The 17,902-nt window shown below is 34.9% G+C and overlaps 1 protein-coding gene across 3 annotated transcripts in view; it reads left to right on the top strand.

The window, feature by feature from the left end:
• The window catches only part of ryr2a (ryanodine receptor 2a (cardiac)), a 612,010-nt gene that overhangs the window by 587,065 nt on the left and 7,043 nt on the right, over positions 1-17,902 (top strand). For all 3 annotated transcript variants that reach the window (XM_039738686.1, XM_039738687.1, XM_039738688.1), the window contains 3 exons: positions 3,753-3,909; positions 6,622-6,686; positions 17,529-17,629. In XM_039738686.1, coding sequence (XP_039594620.1) covers positions 3,753-3,909; positions 6,622-6,686; positions 17,529-17,629 — 323 coding nt within the window. The remainder of the gene's footprint in view (positions 1-3,752; positions 3,910-6,621; positions 6,687-17,528; positions 17,630-17,902) is intronic.

Genomic DNA, 17,902 nt, shown 5'->3' on the forward strand with positions numbered 1-17,902 from the left:
TGCTGTAAGAATTATGTTTTGGACTTCTCTAGCGCCTTCAACACCATCCAACCTCTGCTCCTTAGAGACAAGCTGACTGAGATGGGAGTAGACTCACACCTGGTGGCATGGATTGTGGACTATCTTACAGACAGACCTCAATATGTGCGTCTTGGGAACTGCAGGTCTGACATTGTGTTCAGCAATACAGGGGCGCCGCAGCGGACTGTACTTTCTCTGGTCCTGTTCAATCTATATACATCAGACTTCCAATATGACTCGGAGTCCTGCCACGTGCAAAAGTTCGCTGATGACACTGCTATTGTGGGCTGCATCAGGTGTGGGCAGGAGGAGGAGTACAGAAAGTTAATCAAAGACTTTGTTAAATGGTGCGACTCAAACCACTTACACCTTAACACCAGCAAGACCAAGGAGCTGGTGGTGGATTTTAGGAGGCCTAGGCCCCTCATGGACCCTGTGATCATCAGAGGTGACTGTGTGCAGAGGATGCAGACCTTTAAATATCTGGGAGTGCAGCTGGATGACAAATTGGACTGGACTGCCAATATTGATGCTCTATGTAAGAAAGGTCAGAGCAGACTAAACTTTCTGAGAAGGTTGGCATCCTTCAACATCTGCAGTAAAATGATGCAGATGTTCTACCAGACGGTTGTGGCGAGTGCCCTCTTCTACGCAGTGGTGTGCTGGGGTGGCAGCATAAAGATGAAAGACGCCTCACGCCTGGACAAACTTGTTAAGAAGGCAGGCTCTATTGTAGGATTAAAGTTGGACAGTTTAACATCTGTGGCAGAGCGACGGGCACTAAGCAAACTCCTGTCAATCATGAATAATCCACTGCATCCACTTAACAGTGTCATCTCCAGGCAGAGGAGTAGCTTCAGTGACAGACTTTTGCGACACTATGCGACTCTTCAATTCCACCCGGGGGAGTAAATGCTAACATTAATTTTATTTTTATTTTTTTCATTTTTATTACTATTTAATTTAATATTGTTTCTTTGTATCAGTATACGCTGCTGGATTATGTGAATTTCCCCTTGGGATTAATAAAGTATCTATCTATCTATCTATCTATCTATCTATCTATCTATCTATCTATCTATCTATCTATCTATCTATCTATCTATCTATCTATCTATCATATAGTACCTTATCTATCTATCTATCTATCTATCTATCTATCTATCTATCTATCTATCTATCTATCTATCTATCTATCTATCTATCTATCTATCTATCCGATTCTCTTGTCTGAGACCATTGGTGAACTTTTTGGGCAGAACTCCCAAGTGTTATGTATGGCAATGCCCAGGAACACTCATCACTTGCCTAATACCATCCCTAAAGCATGATGTCATGGGTGTGCTTCTCAGTGGCTGAGACAGGGACACTTATCAGAACTTAGGGAAAGATAAATGCAGCCAAATACACAGTGGTCCTTAAAGAAAGCCTGCTCCAGAGTGCATGCGACCACAGGCTGGGGCAACAGTTCACCAGTGAATGAATTAAGGGTCTGAATATTACTATGAGTAAGAGATTTCAGTTTATTATTTTAATAGTTTTTGAAAAACCCTTCTGAAAATATGTTTTCACTTTGTCATCATGGATTATTGATTGTACATCAATTTTCAAAATTGGCAGAAATGTGCAGAAAGTGAAGGGGTCTGAATACTTTCATAATCCATTGTAAATTATATACAAAAGTGAAAAAGAAATTGTTTTTCTTTTAAAAGAAATGTTTGTTGGAGTTATTCAGATTGATTGACTGAGTTAATGTGTCTCAAATAATAAGTTCAGATCTGCTGATGTAGTACTTTCAACTACACTTTCAAGCGACTTCTTAAATGTGTAGACATCCCTGTCGGAAAAAAGGTAAATGTACCTTTTACCATCTTCCATCTGCAATTTTTGTTATTGTTGAAGAATAACACATTTACCATGTCCTTCAATCATTTCTCATATCTCTTCCTTTCAAGTCCTAGAGCACGTTCACTTGCACTTCACCTTACTTGCCATAGTGATGTAATGTGCTGTAAATAAGACGGAGAACTACACATAGTATTCTAGATGTGGCCTCACATATTTATTATACTTTCTAAGCATATTTCTCTGTGCAGAGTGCTGTAAATGATGAACCTGCCATATTTTAACCTTTTTTAATTGCTGTGTGCAAACTATAATGCATGTTTATGAGCTCACAGGTAATTACAGTTCTTCTTCTTAAGCTTTATGTTTTATCTCTTAACCCCTAAAGACTAATTCTGTTTTAATATTTTCTTTTGTGTGTGTTAGGATTTAGGGCTTTAACTGAGTCAGACAATACAATTTGCTTGTTAGATGTTTTGTCCAAATCATATACACCATGTCACTGATCACTGCAAAACCTTATACTTGACACCTTCCTGTTCAGCACTGCCGGTCGAAGTCCATATAGAGTTGTAGGGCCCTTCTTGGTGTCTAGAGTGCGTGCTTCTTTGAGTTATATAAATGGCACACTTCAGTGTCCTCAGCACATATTCAGTATTATTCAGTTGTTCCCTCTCGGTGTCCGGAGCATATGCCTCTTGGGTTACCAAAGCAGCACTCCACAGTGTCCGTAGCACACCCTTTTACTTTCAGAAGCATTGTGGGCTGCCACCTAGGTCGCCTAATAGACTGATAGACTGTGCTCTTCAGTACTTTTACAATATTCAACAGACCCTCGTGACCCTGTATTTGGATTCAGCGGGTTAGAAAATGGATGGATGGATGGATGGATGTTTGTTTTCTGTGAAATAAAGCCAGTTCTTCACATATGTGACTGCTGTGCAGACAATAAAGTCCTTGTACTTCAGTGGTTACACTGTTCTGGTTATTGCATCCAGTTCTTTCTGAAAGTTAAGACAAATCATATTAACTGATTTTCTCATAAAACACCAGCACATTAGTTAACAAAAACTTCCCTTACTAAACTTCTGTGACTACCCATTAACATCGTGTGTTGTCCTGTGACAACATTAACATTGTTCTTGCTTCACTTATTTTACATGTACTCCAGTTTAGGTTTTATGGCTGGCAACTGACAAAAGTTAGCTAAGTGATGGTCCTTTAGAATTTCACCAGTTTGTTTTGGCCTCATAAAACCAAATGTTAATGATTTGTTTATACATTTCAATGTATTCTTTTATGAAGAATTGACAATACATGTTGCCTAGTCTTGATAAGAATCTATTACTTACATGTTATGTAAGAACAGCATTTAGAATGATAATAAATTGAAAAGAAAAGCAACATCTACGTGAATAAAAAGTCACTTTTGTAGATTAAATGCTACACTAAAAACTCTGAGATCACAGTGTTTGCAATTAGAATCTTTAAATATTTTGTAATACTGGATGTGTAAAAACCTGTCCAATGGCTGGTGAACATTTTACATTTGAAGTAATCTTTGTTTTGGCGGTGCTCATAAAAATCTATTAGACTGCTAGTTTATTTAATTGTATGACAAATAAAAATGCAAAATTTTCTGTATTAGCAAAATTAAACTACAAAATGTTTTATGAGTATGCATCTTGTTTACAAAAATAACAACAAGGGCTTTTAATGCCAAGGTTAACAAGTAGAAGTGTTGAAGCCCAGTAAGTGTTATGAGATTTTATTTGTGTGGAAAATGTTCTTACATTTTATTGTTATGTTTGATTGCATTTTTTCACAAACTTGAAAGACTAACATCCGTTTGAGCTGACATGTACTTTCTAAATGCTGCCTTTCAGTGTTACATGTTTCACATGTACGTGGGAGTTCGCGCTGGAGGAGGAATTGGTGATGAAATAGAAGATCCAGCTGGAGATGAATACGAAATTTATCGTATTATTTTTGACATCACCTTTTTCTTCTTCGTAATTGTTATTCTGTTGGCTATCATTCAAGGTAAGAAAGACAGCCATTTAAAGGTCACCATTCAAAGCCTGTTTTAATGTTACTGGCATGTTCTCTTTATTTATATAAAAGGACATTTATTCAAAGTCAACAGTAATATAGAATAAATCAGGTCACTCTTTCCTTGTTGTCAATATTTATCTAGAGATGATGAATAATTTTTTTTTCCTATAATCTAAAGGTCTGAATTTCTGAGAATTTACCAAATGACCTATTACTAGAACAATTTAAATTTTAGACATATATGTAATTAATTGGAACATTTTTTCCCGAGGAGAGCTTGTATTTTAAATTTTCCCTGCAAAACAAAAATTATCTTTACCAAATCTTGCATAAATGACAGCATAGATATAATAATATAATAATAAACCTTCTATTGTGCAAAATAGTACATCTTTTATTAAAAAAATGGAACTCAGAAAGTCTTAAACATTAATATTATATTTAAGAATAGCATAAAAAGATCACTGAGATATTACAGTACTTAATTTTGCTTCCTTTGTGGCACAAGATCTTACTATGGAACTTCCCGTTTTTATAAACTGTATATGAGCTGGTAAAAATGACACACTGCACAACATTGAATATTCTTACCACCTACTAATTGCTAAACATCTTCCTGCCAGTAGAATGGGGGAGTAAAGCCCAAAGGTATTTTACTATAATGCAATAGACAAGATGACCATAGTCACTGTTTATTTCAAGTTCCAATTTATTATCACTTGAACAGACTACAGAGAAATGTTTACTTGCATATTGTAATTAAATATTAAGGAATTGAAATGTTTTTAAGGGGATCATACATAACTGAAAGTCTCCGTTTATAGTTTTTTACGCTGCCGCAAGAAAGAAACAAAAATCAGGTGAAAACCTTTTTAGAAATGCTAGATTTTGTGTTTATATTGCACCTGTGAGATTTGGGCTATTAGGATTGACCCAAAAAATCCTCATAATCAAAACCAACCTACAGGACAGGAAGAAATTTCAAAATTGCAGAGGGAAATGAAAAAGCTTTTAGATGTAATGAGACAAATGTCACAAAAAATCTGTAACATGAAAGCAAAAGCCAGAATTTAACTTCAATATATATTGGAGCAATTCTCAGTTATAGTACCAAACACTTGCAGTATTACATTTAGGTCACATGAAATGCAACTGGAGTAACAGATTAAAAAATAGACTTGACCTGACCAGTTTCAGAATGAACGTTTCTGTGGTCATTGCCTACACCAGCAGTTCTTAATTTGAAAAGTGACGTCTATAAGCATGCCTTTATACATTTCACTGAGGTCATAGGGAAGTTAATAATTCAGAATAAATAACACCGAGACACTTGAGGCTTATTCACTAATATTCTACTGTGCTTCATGAAGCTACTTTATCCATTACAGGAATGCAGCTTTGTATGAATGCAGAGCAAAGTTGTAACTAAAAATACTGACCTGGGAGGTTTGTGTGTTGAGAATCAACATAGAGGATATGGTTCTGTCAGCTTTTACAGACTGGAGTTTTCTAGTCAGAAAATCTAAAGTCCACTTCTAAAGACAGTTGTCAACTCTAAGATCAATGAGTTTTATATCAGTTTACAGGAATTATAGTAAAATGTTGAATGCTGAGATGCTTTTATAAAGTGAGACAGAGTAGAGGCAGAAATGGCATCTTCTGTGGACCTATTGTGGTAATGAGCAAATCAGAGCAGGTCAAAGCTAAATGTAAGAGATTACATATGTAAATATTCATGTCCTCCTCAGAGCCTTAACTGGTAATTGCAATGGGGGCTTTGCAACATGTATTAGTTAAAAGCCAGATATTTTTTGAAGCAGCTTGAATTCACACACACTGTCTTGTTAAAATGTCGATTTTAGTTTTATGGCAAAAAGTGGTGTTAACAGTCTTCATGAGCAAGCTTTGATGGCTTGACACCTTTGAAATCTTCATTTTAAAAAATCTGTTGACTTATGTGCTTAAAATGTCAGTAGTATTTTTTGTTTATAATGCGTCCTGCAGCTTTACAGACTCATTCTCCTGAGTTGAAATCTTGCATGTTTTTATCTCTGTGGAGTTTCCCATGTCTCTGTTAGTTTACACCTAAAGACATACAGATAAGGCAAATGATGATTCAATATTTGCCCCCGTGTGGGTATATCTGAAAGTGGGTCCTGCAGTGGACTAATCACTGTCCTAGGTTGGTTTCCTGCCTTGTGTCCAGTGCTGCTTGGATAGTCTTCTGCCCAATTTGACCTTAAATTGTATTAAGTGGTGTTGAGAATGTTATGTTATAAATATACAGATTAGCCAAATAAGTGTATATACTATATGTTTTTTGACAATTTATTATGTTTGCTACTGAGCAGTCTTTTTTTTTCATACATTTGTCATTTTATGCAAATGCCAGCACATCGCAATCAATACTAAGACTAAAACATAATTGTCTGTGTTTTAACTAAACAGAACAATGTTAATAAGTTGCATAAGTGGCCAGTATGTATAGAATGTTTATCCTCTCTTAGTTTACTTAAAGTATTACTTTTGGATAAAAATCTGGCAATTTTATTGTCTTGTTGTTGACAACGTTTTATGTAATTATGACCTGACTGTTTTGTGTAGTGCTGATATACAAGGACTCAGCTATCTTGATATTTAAATTTAATATAATGCTCTATTCCTTTATTTTGCCCTTTTAAGCTATATTTATAATTTCAGGTTTAATAATTGATGCCTTTGGTGAACTGCGTGACCAGCAAGAACAGGTGAAGGAAGATATGGAGGTAAGAAATATGCTGCATTTTAGATGACAAACAATACATTAAACTCATTTCTACTGTGTAGAAAGTAATATACATATGTGAGTACCCAGTTTTGTGATATCTATCTATCTATCTATCTATCTATCTATCTATCTATCTATCTATCTATCTATCTATCTATCTATCTATCTATCTATCTATCTATCTATCTATCTATCTATCTGTTATATAGTGACTTATCTATCTATCTATCTATCTATCTATCTATCTATCTATCTATCTATCTATCTATCTATCTGTCTGTTTAACATCACTCTTAAATAACCCTGAATATTTTGCAGTGTAGCTCTGGAAAGCACAAATATTGAACAGTATTGTACACTTCTGATACTTGAAACAGAGTCAAAAAAATACCCAAATGACATTTAACAGAATGTTTTTTTTTTCATTTTGTGCGTTATACCACAAAAAATTTCATTGGGGGGGAAACTGGTGATTAAGTGCAATGAAAAATAGTAATTCATAAAAAAAGTGACCTACTTTATCTAAATATTATATAATACTAGAGATCTCTGTTTATCAGTGTCTGTTTCTCTTGCTTCCTCTTAAAGTTCCTCTGATTTTTTTCAGTTTTTAGCCAATCTCACATTAGGCTTTTCTTTGCTTTCCCTAGTCATGAACTCAAGTTGAAACCTTTTTATTTATGGTTCACTTTTTGTACTGTACCTTCCCACTCTAGTATATAGTCTTCATTTTTAATAGTGTATTAGCATGCATTGCTTATTACAGAAAGCTGTTTGAGAGAGATGCTTTTAAAGTTATCAGAAGTCATCTTAAAGCTTCTTTGGCACAGAAAAAGACTGCATCACTGTTGGAAGTTTCGTTCATATTTAATCGCCACTTACTTATGGTTTTTATATTAAGGAATTAGAAAGTTATTAAAGTTAATTTGAGTTTAATTTGTTCTAAACACATGTGACAACATCAAAATATGTACCTATGGTGACTAATTTTACAACATACTGCATCACCCCCAGAAGCCTGTTATGAAGAGGAAAGTGGAAGAATGATTGGATGACTTTTAGTATACATATTCACAACAGAGCCAAAGCTAAATAACAGTTACGAGGTGCAGGATGCACTGAACAGCTGCAACTGTTATGTTTTCTTTTGCCTCATCACAGTGTAATATGTAGTTTGTAGCGCTGTGCTGATTTAAAATAAATAATCACATCCCGAAAGAGTACGTACAGGCCCTAATCGGGTGCGAGAGCGCTATGCTCAGAGGATGGCTGGGGTGCCTGTCTGATCGTGTAAATGAGTGCATCAGAAAGGTGCCTCATTAATTCCTCAGAGGGCATGGCGCGGTCACATTTGTGCCCCGTATGGAGCATTAGTATAACAGGAGCCTGCAGGGCTGGGAGAAAGACATAATATAAGCAGATATGGGAGGAACAGTATTTAGGTGGAGTGGTCATCGCTCCCGCAAAAGAGAAAGGGATTTGTGTTCTAGGGGTGGATCGCCCCCACTGAACAGTAGTAGTGTAGTGAAGTGGGTGCGATTGAAGTGGCATTTTCTCTAGAGATCCAAGGTTTGCCAGAGCGAGCGAGAAGGAAAACAAGTGGATAACCAACCCCAACACTACTCGTGGCAGCAAAGATGGGGTCAGGTTGGTGAGAAACTTGGCTACTGGAGTCTCCGCCAGCTGAGCGAGCAATGAATGAGCTGGAGAGACGAAGAGGAAGTTGTGCTGGACTCATCTATAAGTGGAAGGAACAATGACTCGATGACTGTTGGCTTTTATTCTCATTTTAAGTCCTGCTTTTAAACTCATGGATTTTCACTGTTTTATTGGTTTATTTATTTATTAAACATCTTTGAGCTCTGCACTTTGGTTTGAACACTTTTTTTTATTTTGACTGTTTTAATAAAAGCATCAAGGCACTTTTGCACCTACCCTTGCTATGTTTGTGTGTTGGGTCCTCATCTGCTGGCTCATCGCTCGGGTACATTATTGGCAGTAGAGGGTTCAAAAGACTCTGGTGATGTAGTATGGAACTGTCACACACAGTCCAGTTTCACTGGGGTTCACTGTGGCACGGCTGCACTTGGATCTCAATTCGGGTGGTTTGCCGTGTTAGTGGGAGCAGCAACGTGGTGTAATCGGCACATTCTCCCAAGCTTCTCATCCTTCTCCTCCTCCAAACTGTAATGATGCAACCCTATACACTGATGTTATGTTGTACAGTATATACTGATATAATTAAGAAGAGTTTACTTTGTATTTGTACTTTTTTTGACATGGTGGCACAGCAGATAGCACTACTGTCCCATTGATTCAGCATTTGGGATTTTAATCATGTACCCTGTTGTCTTTTAACTGGATTTTGCATTGCTGTCTGTCTTTGAAGATTTTTCTCTAGGCACTCGGGTTTTCCTCCCATAATTCTCAACTGCACTTAGTGTCACAAGAACAGGTCCAGCAACCCTGTAATAGCCAAATAATGAATAGATAGATAAGTAGTGTTTCTTTTCCAACCCGCCATGCACAGCTTCATGCTTTAATTGAATGAACAAGAACCAAATTCCTGAATTTACTATAAAAAAAGTCTTAATTTAACATCTCATTCTACTATTTTGCACCCCATTCAGAATGAAGCTGTGTCACAATGAAGTGATTTTAATATACAAATGTTTATTGGTGTTGAACATTGTTTTAATTATCTTAGTGTATTTACTTGGAAAATATTTGTAGCATCTGACTTTGTCACAAAAGATCCTGAATAAAACAGCAGCTCAACTCTAAGATACATTTTAATTGTCACACACACTGATAAAATAGAACAACTGGGGGACGTGAAGGAAGTTTATGGCAAAATAAAAAGTACAGTTTTTGAGTTTATGTTCACATTAAAATTTTCTATAACAAGTCTGTATTTCAGATTAAAAGAAAATGAATATTATTCATGCACCATTTTTTATGCCTTTTATTTTATGAAATAAGTACAGTATTGCTAATATTTACAATGAAAGACATTAATATTTTATATTTAAATTTTAATGTGATTTGTAGTTTGAGAAAGAGTTGTCATTTTCAACAGTATAGTAGTGAGCTTATTGCATTCATTGTTACTGTACAAGTAAATATTTTTAATATGAAACAGTAAAATATGAATTGTTAATTTAGATGCTAATCCTAACTCCCAGTTATTGAGTAAATTTTTCAACTGCTCTCCTGGTTTTTAATGATAGATATCTGAATTAGTATTGGATCTTTCTCTCTCTCTCTCTCTCTCTTCCCCATTCAATCCTCCTTGTCTCCCCCTTAATTTGGCTTCTTTTTAATGCCTGCTCCTTGAGTCTCATACATTTTTCAGCCTTCTGTTTGAAGTCCACCTTAGATATTTGATTTCTGACTTTCCTTTTGCCTACTAAATTTCTTTGAAATTTCTTCCCCACTGTTAATGTGCCAAAATAAAATAAGCACTACATTAAAATGGCATGCCTTAATGCTGGAATTCTAAATAAAAAGTGTGTTGCTATATGTAGATACACATCATTATGATAGGAAAGCAATTCCAGAATCATGCCTCTATCTGAGGGATGGGAATGACCATAACATACAGTAAATGGATGTGTAATATTTAGCAAGCACGGGAAAAATTGAAAAGTTGGGAGAGTTGCCATTTCTGTAAAGTAGAAACTTGATGTGTCAGCTCTGTCTATCTATCTATCTATCTATCTATTTAAAAGGATGATGATCCTTATCTTATCAAGGATGTTTGGATTCGAATTGAAAGTATCAGAGATAGAAGCCTGATGTTAGGAGTGTGTTACAGACCCCCAATGTAGACGATAGTTTCAGTATACATCTTTGTAGTAATACTAAAAAAGAGGGTTTTTAGGGGAATATTGTAGTAATAGGGGAATTTTAATGTGTATGAAATCTTAACAGTAATCACCATTCATTGACATAATTAGTGAGTGTTTTAGTTCAGCCTATTGAAATACCAATAAGAGGAGAGACTGACCTAGATTTATTACCATATATACTCATGTTTAAGTTATCCTGCGGATAGGTTTGGGGCTTGATTTTACCGCATAATCTTTGGTATGTTATAATGTCGGTCATATAAGTGGAATGAGGAAAACTCACACTATTGGTCCAAGAGATTATGACATGCTAACGCTCACACTTTTTTTCTATGTATTGTCCTTACGTGACCACACGGTAATACCCGAACTATTCCGAAGCAACGTTTACACTGCTGTGTTTTTCGAATCTCACACCCTCATATACCTTTACCGTAAGAGCATCCCTTATCTACGATGGAACATTCCATCAGAAGAAAATATGAAGCTGGTTTTAAATTAAAAGTCATTGAAGTGGCAAAAGTAATTAGTAACTGCACTGCTGCAACAAAATTGGAGATTGGATGAAGCAAGAAAATGTAAACAAAAAGATGAAGTGTTGTATTTTTGAACGGGTGTATGTCGGGGTCTGATTTTATGATTGATTATTTGGGTTTCAAGACCCAATTTATATGTGAGTATATACTGTATTTTGTATCAGTACAGAATCGTGGTAGAGGTGATTGAACCATTAGGAAGTAATGATCAAAATGTGGTATATTTCATAGTGTTTTGGCTGAATGCCTATTCAGAAACTAAAACTTTTAATTTTAGGGCAGATTTTGAGATTGAGAAATTTTGAGTTAACAGTGGAACAATTTTTGAAGCACTTTACATAAATATAGGTGTAGTAAGAGTTTAAAACAAACTCTACAGTGGATAAATAAGGAACTAAAAATAAGTTGTAATAGAAAAAACAGTAGTTTAAGGCATACAAGACTACTAATTAAAGTGTGTATGAACACATGGAAGGAGTGGTTCAACAGGATATTAGAAAAGCTAGACGAAATACTGTGAAAATGTGATCACTCAAAGAGAGTACTTCAGTATTATAATAGCAAAAGAATGGTAATAATAATAATTCTTTATTTATTCGTCACATACATAGTTATACAGGACAACAAACAGTGAAATGCATCTTTTCGCATACTCCTTGGGGTCAGAGCGCAGAGTCAGCCATTGTACAGCGCCCCTGGAGCAATTGAAGGTTAAGGGCCTTGCTCAAGGGCCCAGCAGAGTAGCATCTCTTTTAGCAGTGACGGGGATTCGAACCGGCAACCTTCGGGATGCCAGCGCAGATCCTTAGCCTCAGGAAGAAGTATATGAGGAAAGGCAATAATGAATTAATATATAGTGTACAGAAAGAGAAATAGCAAATGTTCCAAATTTTCATTTTTTTGAAGTTTTACATGTTTCACTAGTATCTAAAAAGGTCATTGGGCTGATACCAGTAATTGTAGGCCATGCATCATAGGTAAAATAATGGATACAATTTTAAGCAAAGATCATGCATCATATAGTAAGAATTGGTAAGTAATTATTAGTAAACACCATAGGTAGAGAAATCAACAAATGTATATGATCAGACAAGTGCTTATAATTGTATCCCTTTTAATGTTCAAAAGGTGATAAATTCCCATTAGAGGCTTATGGTAAAAAGTGCATGGAATTAATGAATGTAAATGCCTCCAGACCTGCTGAACAGCTTTCTTCATGCGTCAGTAGTGCAAATTTAGCTGGGTGCGAAATACCTGTTTTGCTGTTTTTTTATGCAGCAAAACACTGAGTTTCATTACAAATTCAATTTCATGTGAATATTAGTCTGTGAATAATTATTGTTACTAATTACATAAAAATATATAAGAATTTCACTGTACTCTGTACACTTAACAATAATGAGCTATAAAACACTAGGTTTTATAAAATATAAATACTGCACAAACATTATAAAGTTTTTCTTCACACAGTTAGCCTTAGATACATGGAAAAAGTTATCAAGCAGTTAGATAGAAATCATCTGGGGACATTCAGAATTTCACTTGATGTTAACTATTTTCCATGTCCACTCCTTGACTGTGGGTTAACTTGTCATTTAAGTGTGTATGTGGAAAGAGAAAATGAAATAACTCTTGCTGAGAAATGTGTGACACCTAATTTATTAACTGCCAGCTGATGTGCTGGTTAGAATTAAAGTGTTACTTCTTGACTTTAGAGGCAATTATCCAGTGTGGTATCACTTTTCTTCCAGTGTGTTTCTCCTTGTCTGTGAGTTCTACCTAACAACCTGGTCAGTTATGAAACAGATTATCCATCCCAATACAACAGATTTTATACTGTTGTAAACAGGTGGAGCTTCCAGAGATCCAATAAGCTGCGCTGTGGAGGAGATGGTGATGGCACGCTGGTGAGAATACAAACTCTCGTCCAGGTTTTGATTATTAATCTGTACCCTCTGCTATTAAACATTTTCCCTAGTGTTTTCAGTACTGTTTGTGTTCAAACAACTGATGAGTGTCTCCAAGTATTTTTTACCATTTTGTCTTAAAATTAATTTTTATAAATAACACCCTTCAATTAGGATGACTTATTGAAGCACACATATCATCAAATGTAAAACAACTATTGAAATATATATAGTAATCTTGAAATAATAAAATGTAAAAAAAAAAATCTGTATTTTAATTTACCTTCTTAAATCTAAAGTTTAACTAAAGACAGAAAAACTATCTCTAGTTTAATGAAAATGTTAACAGTATAAACCTGGAGAGCTTGGAGCTGACACAAGATTTCAAAACTTGACCTAAGCCATAGCAAATTGATGGCTTTGCATAGTTCATTGATAGCCCTTGCATTGTGGCTATGCTGTATTTGAATTATATACATTTTAGTTTTCTACTTTAAATATGAAATTCAACTTTTTAGTTTGAAGTGATTTTTGTTTAAGGTGAGCTGCTATCTTTATATTGCTTCACAACATTTCCAATTATTTTTGTGCCACTGGTTTTATAGTTGTTCCAAACACCATGTTCTTCTGTTCCTGAAGTGATTGCTTGTGTCCATATTCATTATGGGCATAGAGATGAACTTCCACCAGTTATTCAAGCAAATTTGTTTTATTTATAATTTATCTACTGGAATGGTGCTGCATCAGTTCACTCTGTAATTGGAAGTGCAAAGTAAAAAAAAAAAAAAAGTAAATAACACAGTCACTCTACTGTTAAGTATTATGAACAATAATTTCAGAAGCATTTATTATTATTCAGTTTGCACATTCAAGTGGATTTTCTTTTGTAAAAAAAACAGTCCATGTGCACTGCAGTAATACATTTACTGAAGGTATATTTTTCGGATTTTGACTTTAATATCCTCAGTATAGCTCTTTCTTTAGAATTCTGATTTAATTAAATTATACTTTGAAATAATTGCACTAAGCTTAAGATAGTGCAGCTAGTTTCAGTAAAAAAAAATTAGCTTCACTACTGTACTATTTCTTTTCTTCTTTTTCTTTCTCAAAAAGATCCATCCTCGTAATTATACTTCATTTATCGGCCTGTCTTACAGGGATGTACTCAGTATAGAATACATGTTGGTTAAGAGCCCAGAAAGAAGGATTTTTCTTATTTTTTATTTATTAGTATTATTATTTTATTCAGCAGCAGTTTCAAAAATGTTTCCAGGGAAAAATGTAGTGTTGGAAATGGAATAGAAGATTGACAAGCTAGACAAATCAATCAGATTTTTCTTTAGAGTTCGATCATGAGTATTCAGTTAGAGAGGTCTACTGCCATCTAGCACAGTAATTTTACTACTAATTTTGACAATATTGCTTAGTTTTTGTTCCCAACACTAAGGCTTACAAACCAACATATAAAGACAAGACAGATTTAATACAGTACATAAAAAAGTGTATCAATAGTTTGGTATACTTTAATACAATTACGTTTCCTTGTGAAGAATAGCCATGTTTGTCCCTTCTTACAGATTTGTTTTAGATTGCAAAGGCTAGCCAGTTACCAATGATTGTTCCTAGATATTTGTGCTGCTCCTCCATGTTCACAGCTCTACCCTTTTATTTAGTAAAGGTCGAGAAAGGGGAAAGAGGAGAACATCTAAATTCAGCAGCTATATCCTTCATCTTAGAGATATTTAACTGTAGAAAACAACAATCACACCATTGACCAAATTCATCGACAGGGGGATTTTGAAACCCTTCCCATTATATAATTAGAAACATTTTCTGTCATTAATCAAAGATTCCATACTTGAATGCTGCTTCTACACACATACATATTGGTCAAGGTGATTACTTCTGTTCTACATATTTCTTTCAATATCTTGATTATTTTAGCGTTACACAATGCAGTAACTTATGAATGTGTGCGTTCATAGACCTACATTTTAATATTCTTATCTCTAAGGGCCTTGAGCCTAGATATGTATTATATTATGCGGCAGTATTAGAATCTCAATTTTAATTGATTTGGCAACATTTTCTGCTGGTGGTAAGGATATATCATTTAAGTAACTTTGTAAAGACGTCTTCTCTATTCAGATTGCTTTTTGTTAACCACTAACTTACCATTCCAATAATTTTTTGTGCTCTAAAAACATCAATTATAATTGAGACAAAAATAAGATAGTGTGGTCCAGCCCCTGCTCCAGAGCAAAGTGGTAAAGTGGTATCTGAAATGCTAGGTGGAACCATGGTATGATCAAGTCCTAAAAATCAACTCTTTTTTTTAAATTCAATTTAATAAAAGCGTATAACATTCCATGTAATCAAGTCACACTTAACAAAACTAAAATCAAATCAACCCCCACCCATTAGAACGAGAGGAAGGTCAGCAACCAGAGCAAAACTGTTAAGAGTAGTAAAGAGAGACTTAAAAGAGGTGTGTTAGGATTCTTCCAGTTGAGCAAGACAATTCAACATGGTAATAGTGAAGTAAAGAAAATTGCAGTTTGTTTGTCCTTCTCCACTTTAAGCCAATCTGGGAGTCCACCAAACACAGCTGTTTATGGCTTAGGAGGGATTGTGACGCCAAGGCTGTCTGATAGGCATTTAAAGATTTTGGTCCAAAATTATGTTAATTTGGTACACACCCAAAACCAAACTCAGTGAAGTTGGGGGTCAATTACAACGTTCGCAGGTTGGATCTTGCCCTGGAAGCATCTTGGACAATGGATAATTTCAAACAAGATAGATGTGCTCGGTAAAAGATTTTAATTGAATGTTTTGCACATATGGAGCTAGAGTGAATTTTGTGCGTGGCTGCCTTCCACTCTGTTTATAAAAATCCAACATTTAACAGTAAATCCAACGTCATTTGTTTGGTTGTGGGGGTTGACATATTTGGGGGCTTAGCTAAATGATCACCTGGAGCTTGGCCTGGCATAGTGCTGACTCACCATGACAGAGTCTCTCGTGTTACAGATTTTGCATCTTTTTGTAGGTTTCTTCCTATAATCCGAAGCTATATAGTCAGGCTAAATTTGTACTGATTAAGGTGTGTGTGTTTAATGGGTGGTCAGAATTGTGCTTTAGGAACTATGTTACAGTCTCTCTTGTGGGTGGTAAGCTTTTGGACTTTTAGACTGTGAAATGAAAGCTGTAATTCTGAAGTCATAGAATTATGTTTATCTCTGGTAAAGCGGCCTAATATCTCTTTCTTAGTATATGCTATTTTGCAGAAGCAATTGTAAATTAACACAAACACAATTAATAAATTTATTACTTCAAAACTGCTCACATAGTGCTCCTTAGATTAATATTATAAAGAGTTGGGTACAGGACCTTGCTAGTAGATTCACAGAAAATTAATTGATTTCATATTATGAATGCACTTTTTCTTATTTTTGTGTCAGACACAAAGCTAATTCACGTCACCACTGTCTGTTGTAAACCTTACTATTAACTCTGAGAGACAGTCAAGAATTTTCCCTGGTTTATGTTCGGGAATAGGTGTTCAACTTTTTATCTAATACATCTACAACAGTTTTACAATAATCCTTATCCTCTAATAGCCCTGAGAAATAATATAGGACTACCATTGCTCTTTGACCCCTCTAATGTGATAACCTTCAACCCTTTCGGCCCTGGGTTTTCTGTTTTTATGGGAAAAATTATTTTGTGAGATATTCCACCTTTGCAGTGTCTAGCAAGCTCAAAAATGAAAAAAAAATCATTATTATTATACAATAGCTGCCAAATACTTCAATCTTCTTCAGGAAATAAAATTGAAAGTGGTGTGCACAGTCCAGAAGCGTCCATTTTCACTTCCGTGTTTCACAGACTGTATGCCAGTCTCTCCAGTCTTGGCTAATAGTAGCACTTCTGGTTCCAATGGCTGCAAACATACCTGTGCTTTACAAAACGGCTATATATATATATATATATATATATATATATATATGTGTGTGTATATATATATATATATATATATATGTGTGTGTATATATGTATATATGTGTATATATATATATATATGTATATATGTGTATATATATATATATATATATGTATATATGTGTATATATATATACTAGTAATAGGATGTCGTGGGTTAATTTAGTACAAACTCACTTCTCATTTTTAGCTAACTGGGACAATTTTAACTTTATATACATTGTGAAACAGTTGTATTGCATAAAACATGAAGAAATAAATTCAAATAGTGGGAAACAAAGGAAAAATTTTTAATTCTGTCCCAACTGGATTTTTTCCAACACCATCCTAATTTAGCATGTTGTTCTCCACATATAGTAGCTGTGTAACAAATACATATTGGGAAATGGGAAGATAGCTTTTCACCGCTTTGGCAAGATATTATAAATCTAATTTATATTGCATACTGTTCTGCTTGTAGTTGGTTATTTTATTAATGTTTGTACTCTGGTTGCCATTTTCAACTACAGGATAACTGATAACATCAGATGATTATATCTTACAGACTAAATGCTTCATCTGTGGGATTGGGAATGACTACTTTGATACAGTGCCCCATGGCTTTGAAACACACACTCTGCAGGAGCACAACTTGGCAAACTATCTGTAAGTAGATGGAAGATTTTTTTGTGTCTTTCTGAGCACCAGGGTGTCAGTCAGTCATGCAAAAATTAATGAACTGTTAGAACAGTCTGAGATAAAACTTTTCTGAGGACATAAATTTACTCTGCTATTAATGGGACAGTACTATTGACTTTAATGTTAATATTTCTTTGTTTATGTTACAGTAATTCAATCCTTGTAAAATATATTATTAAAATACCAGTAACGGCGTACTGCACAATAATGTGCAGTGAATACACTTGACTTGAGCTTTCC

Source organism: Polypterus senegalus, chromosome 16, assembly GCF_016835505.1.
Source record: "Polypterus senegalus isolate Bchr_013 chromosome 16, ASM1683550v1, whole genome shotgun sequence".
NCBI classification, from domain to species: Eukaryota; Metazoa; Chordata; class Cladistia; order Polypteriformes; family Polypteridae; genus Polypterus; species Polypterus senegalus.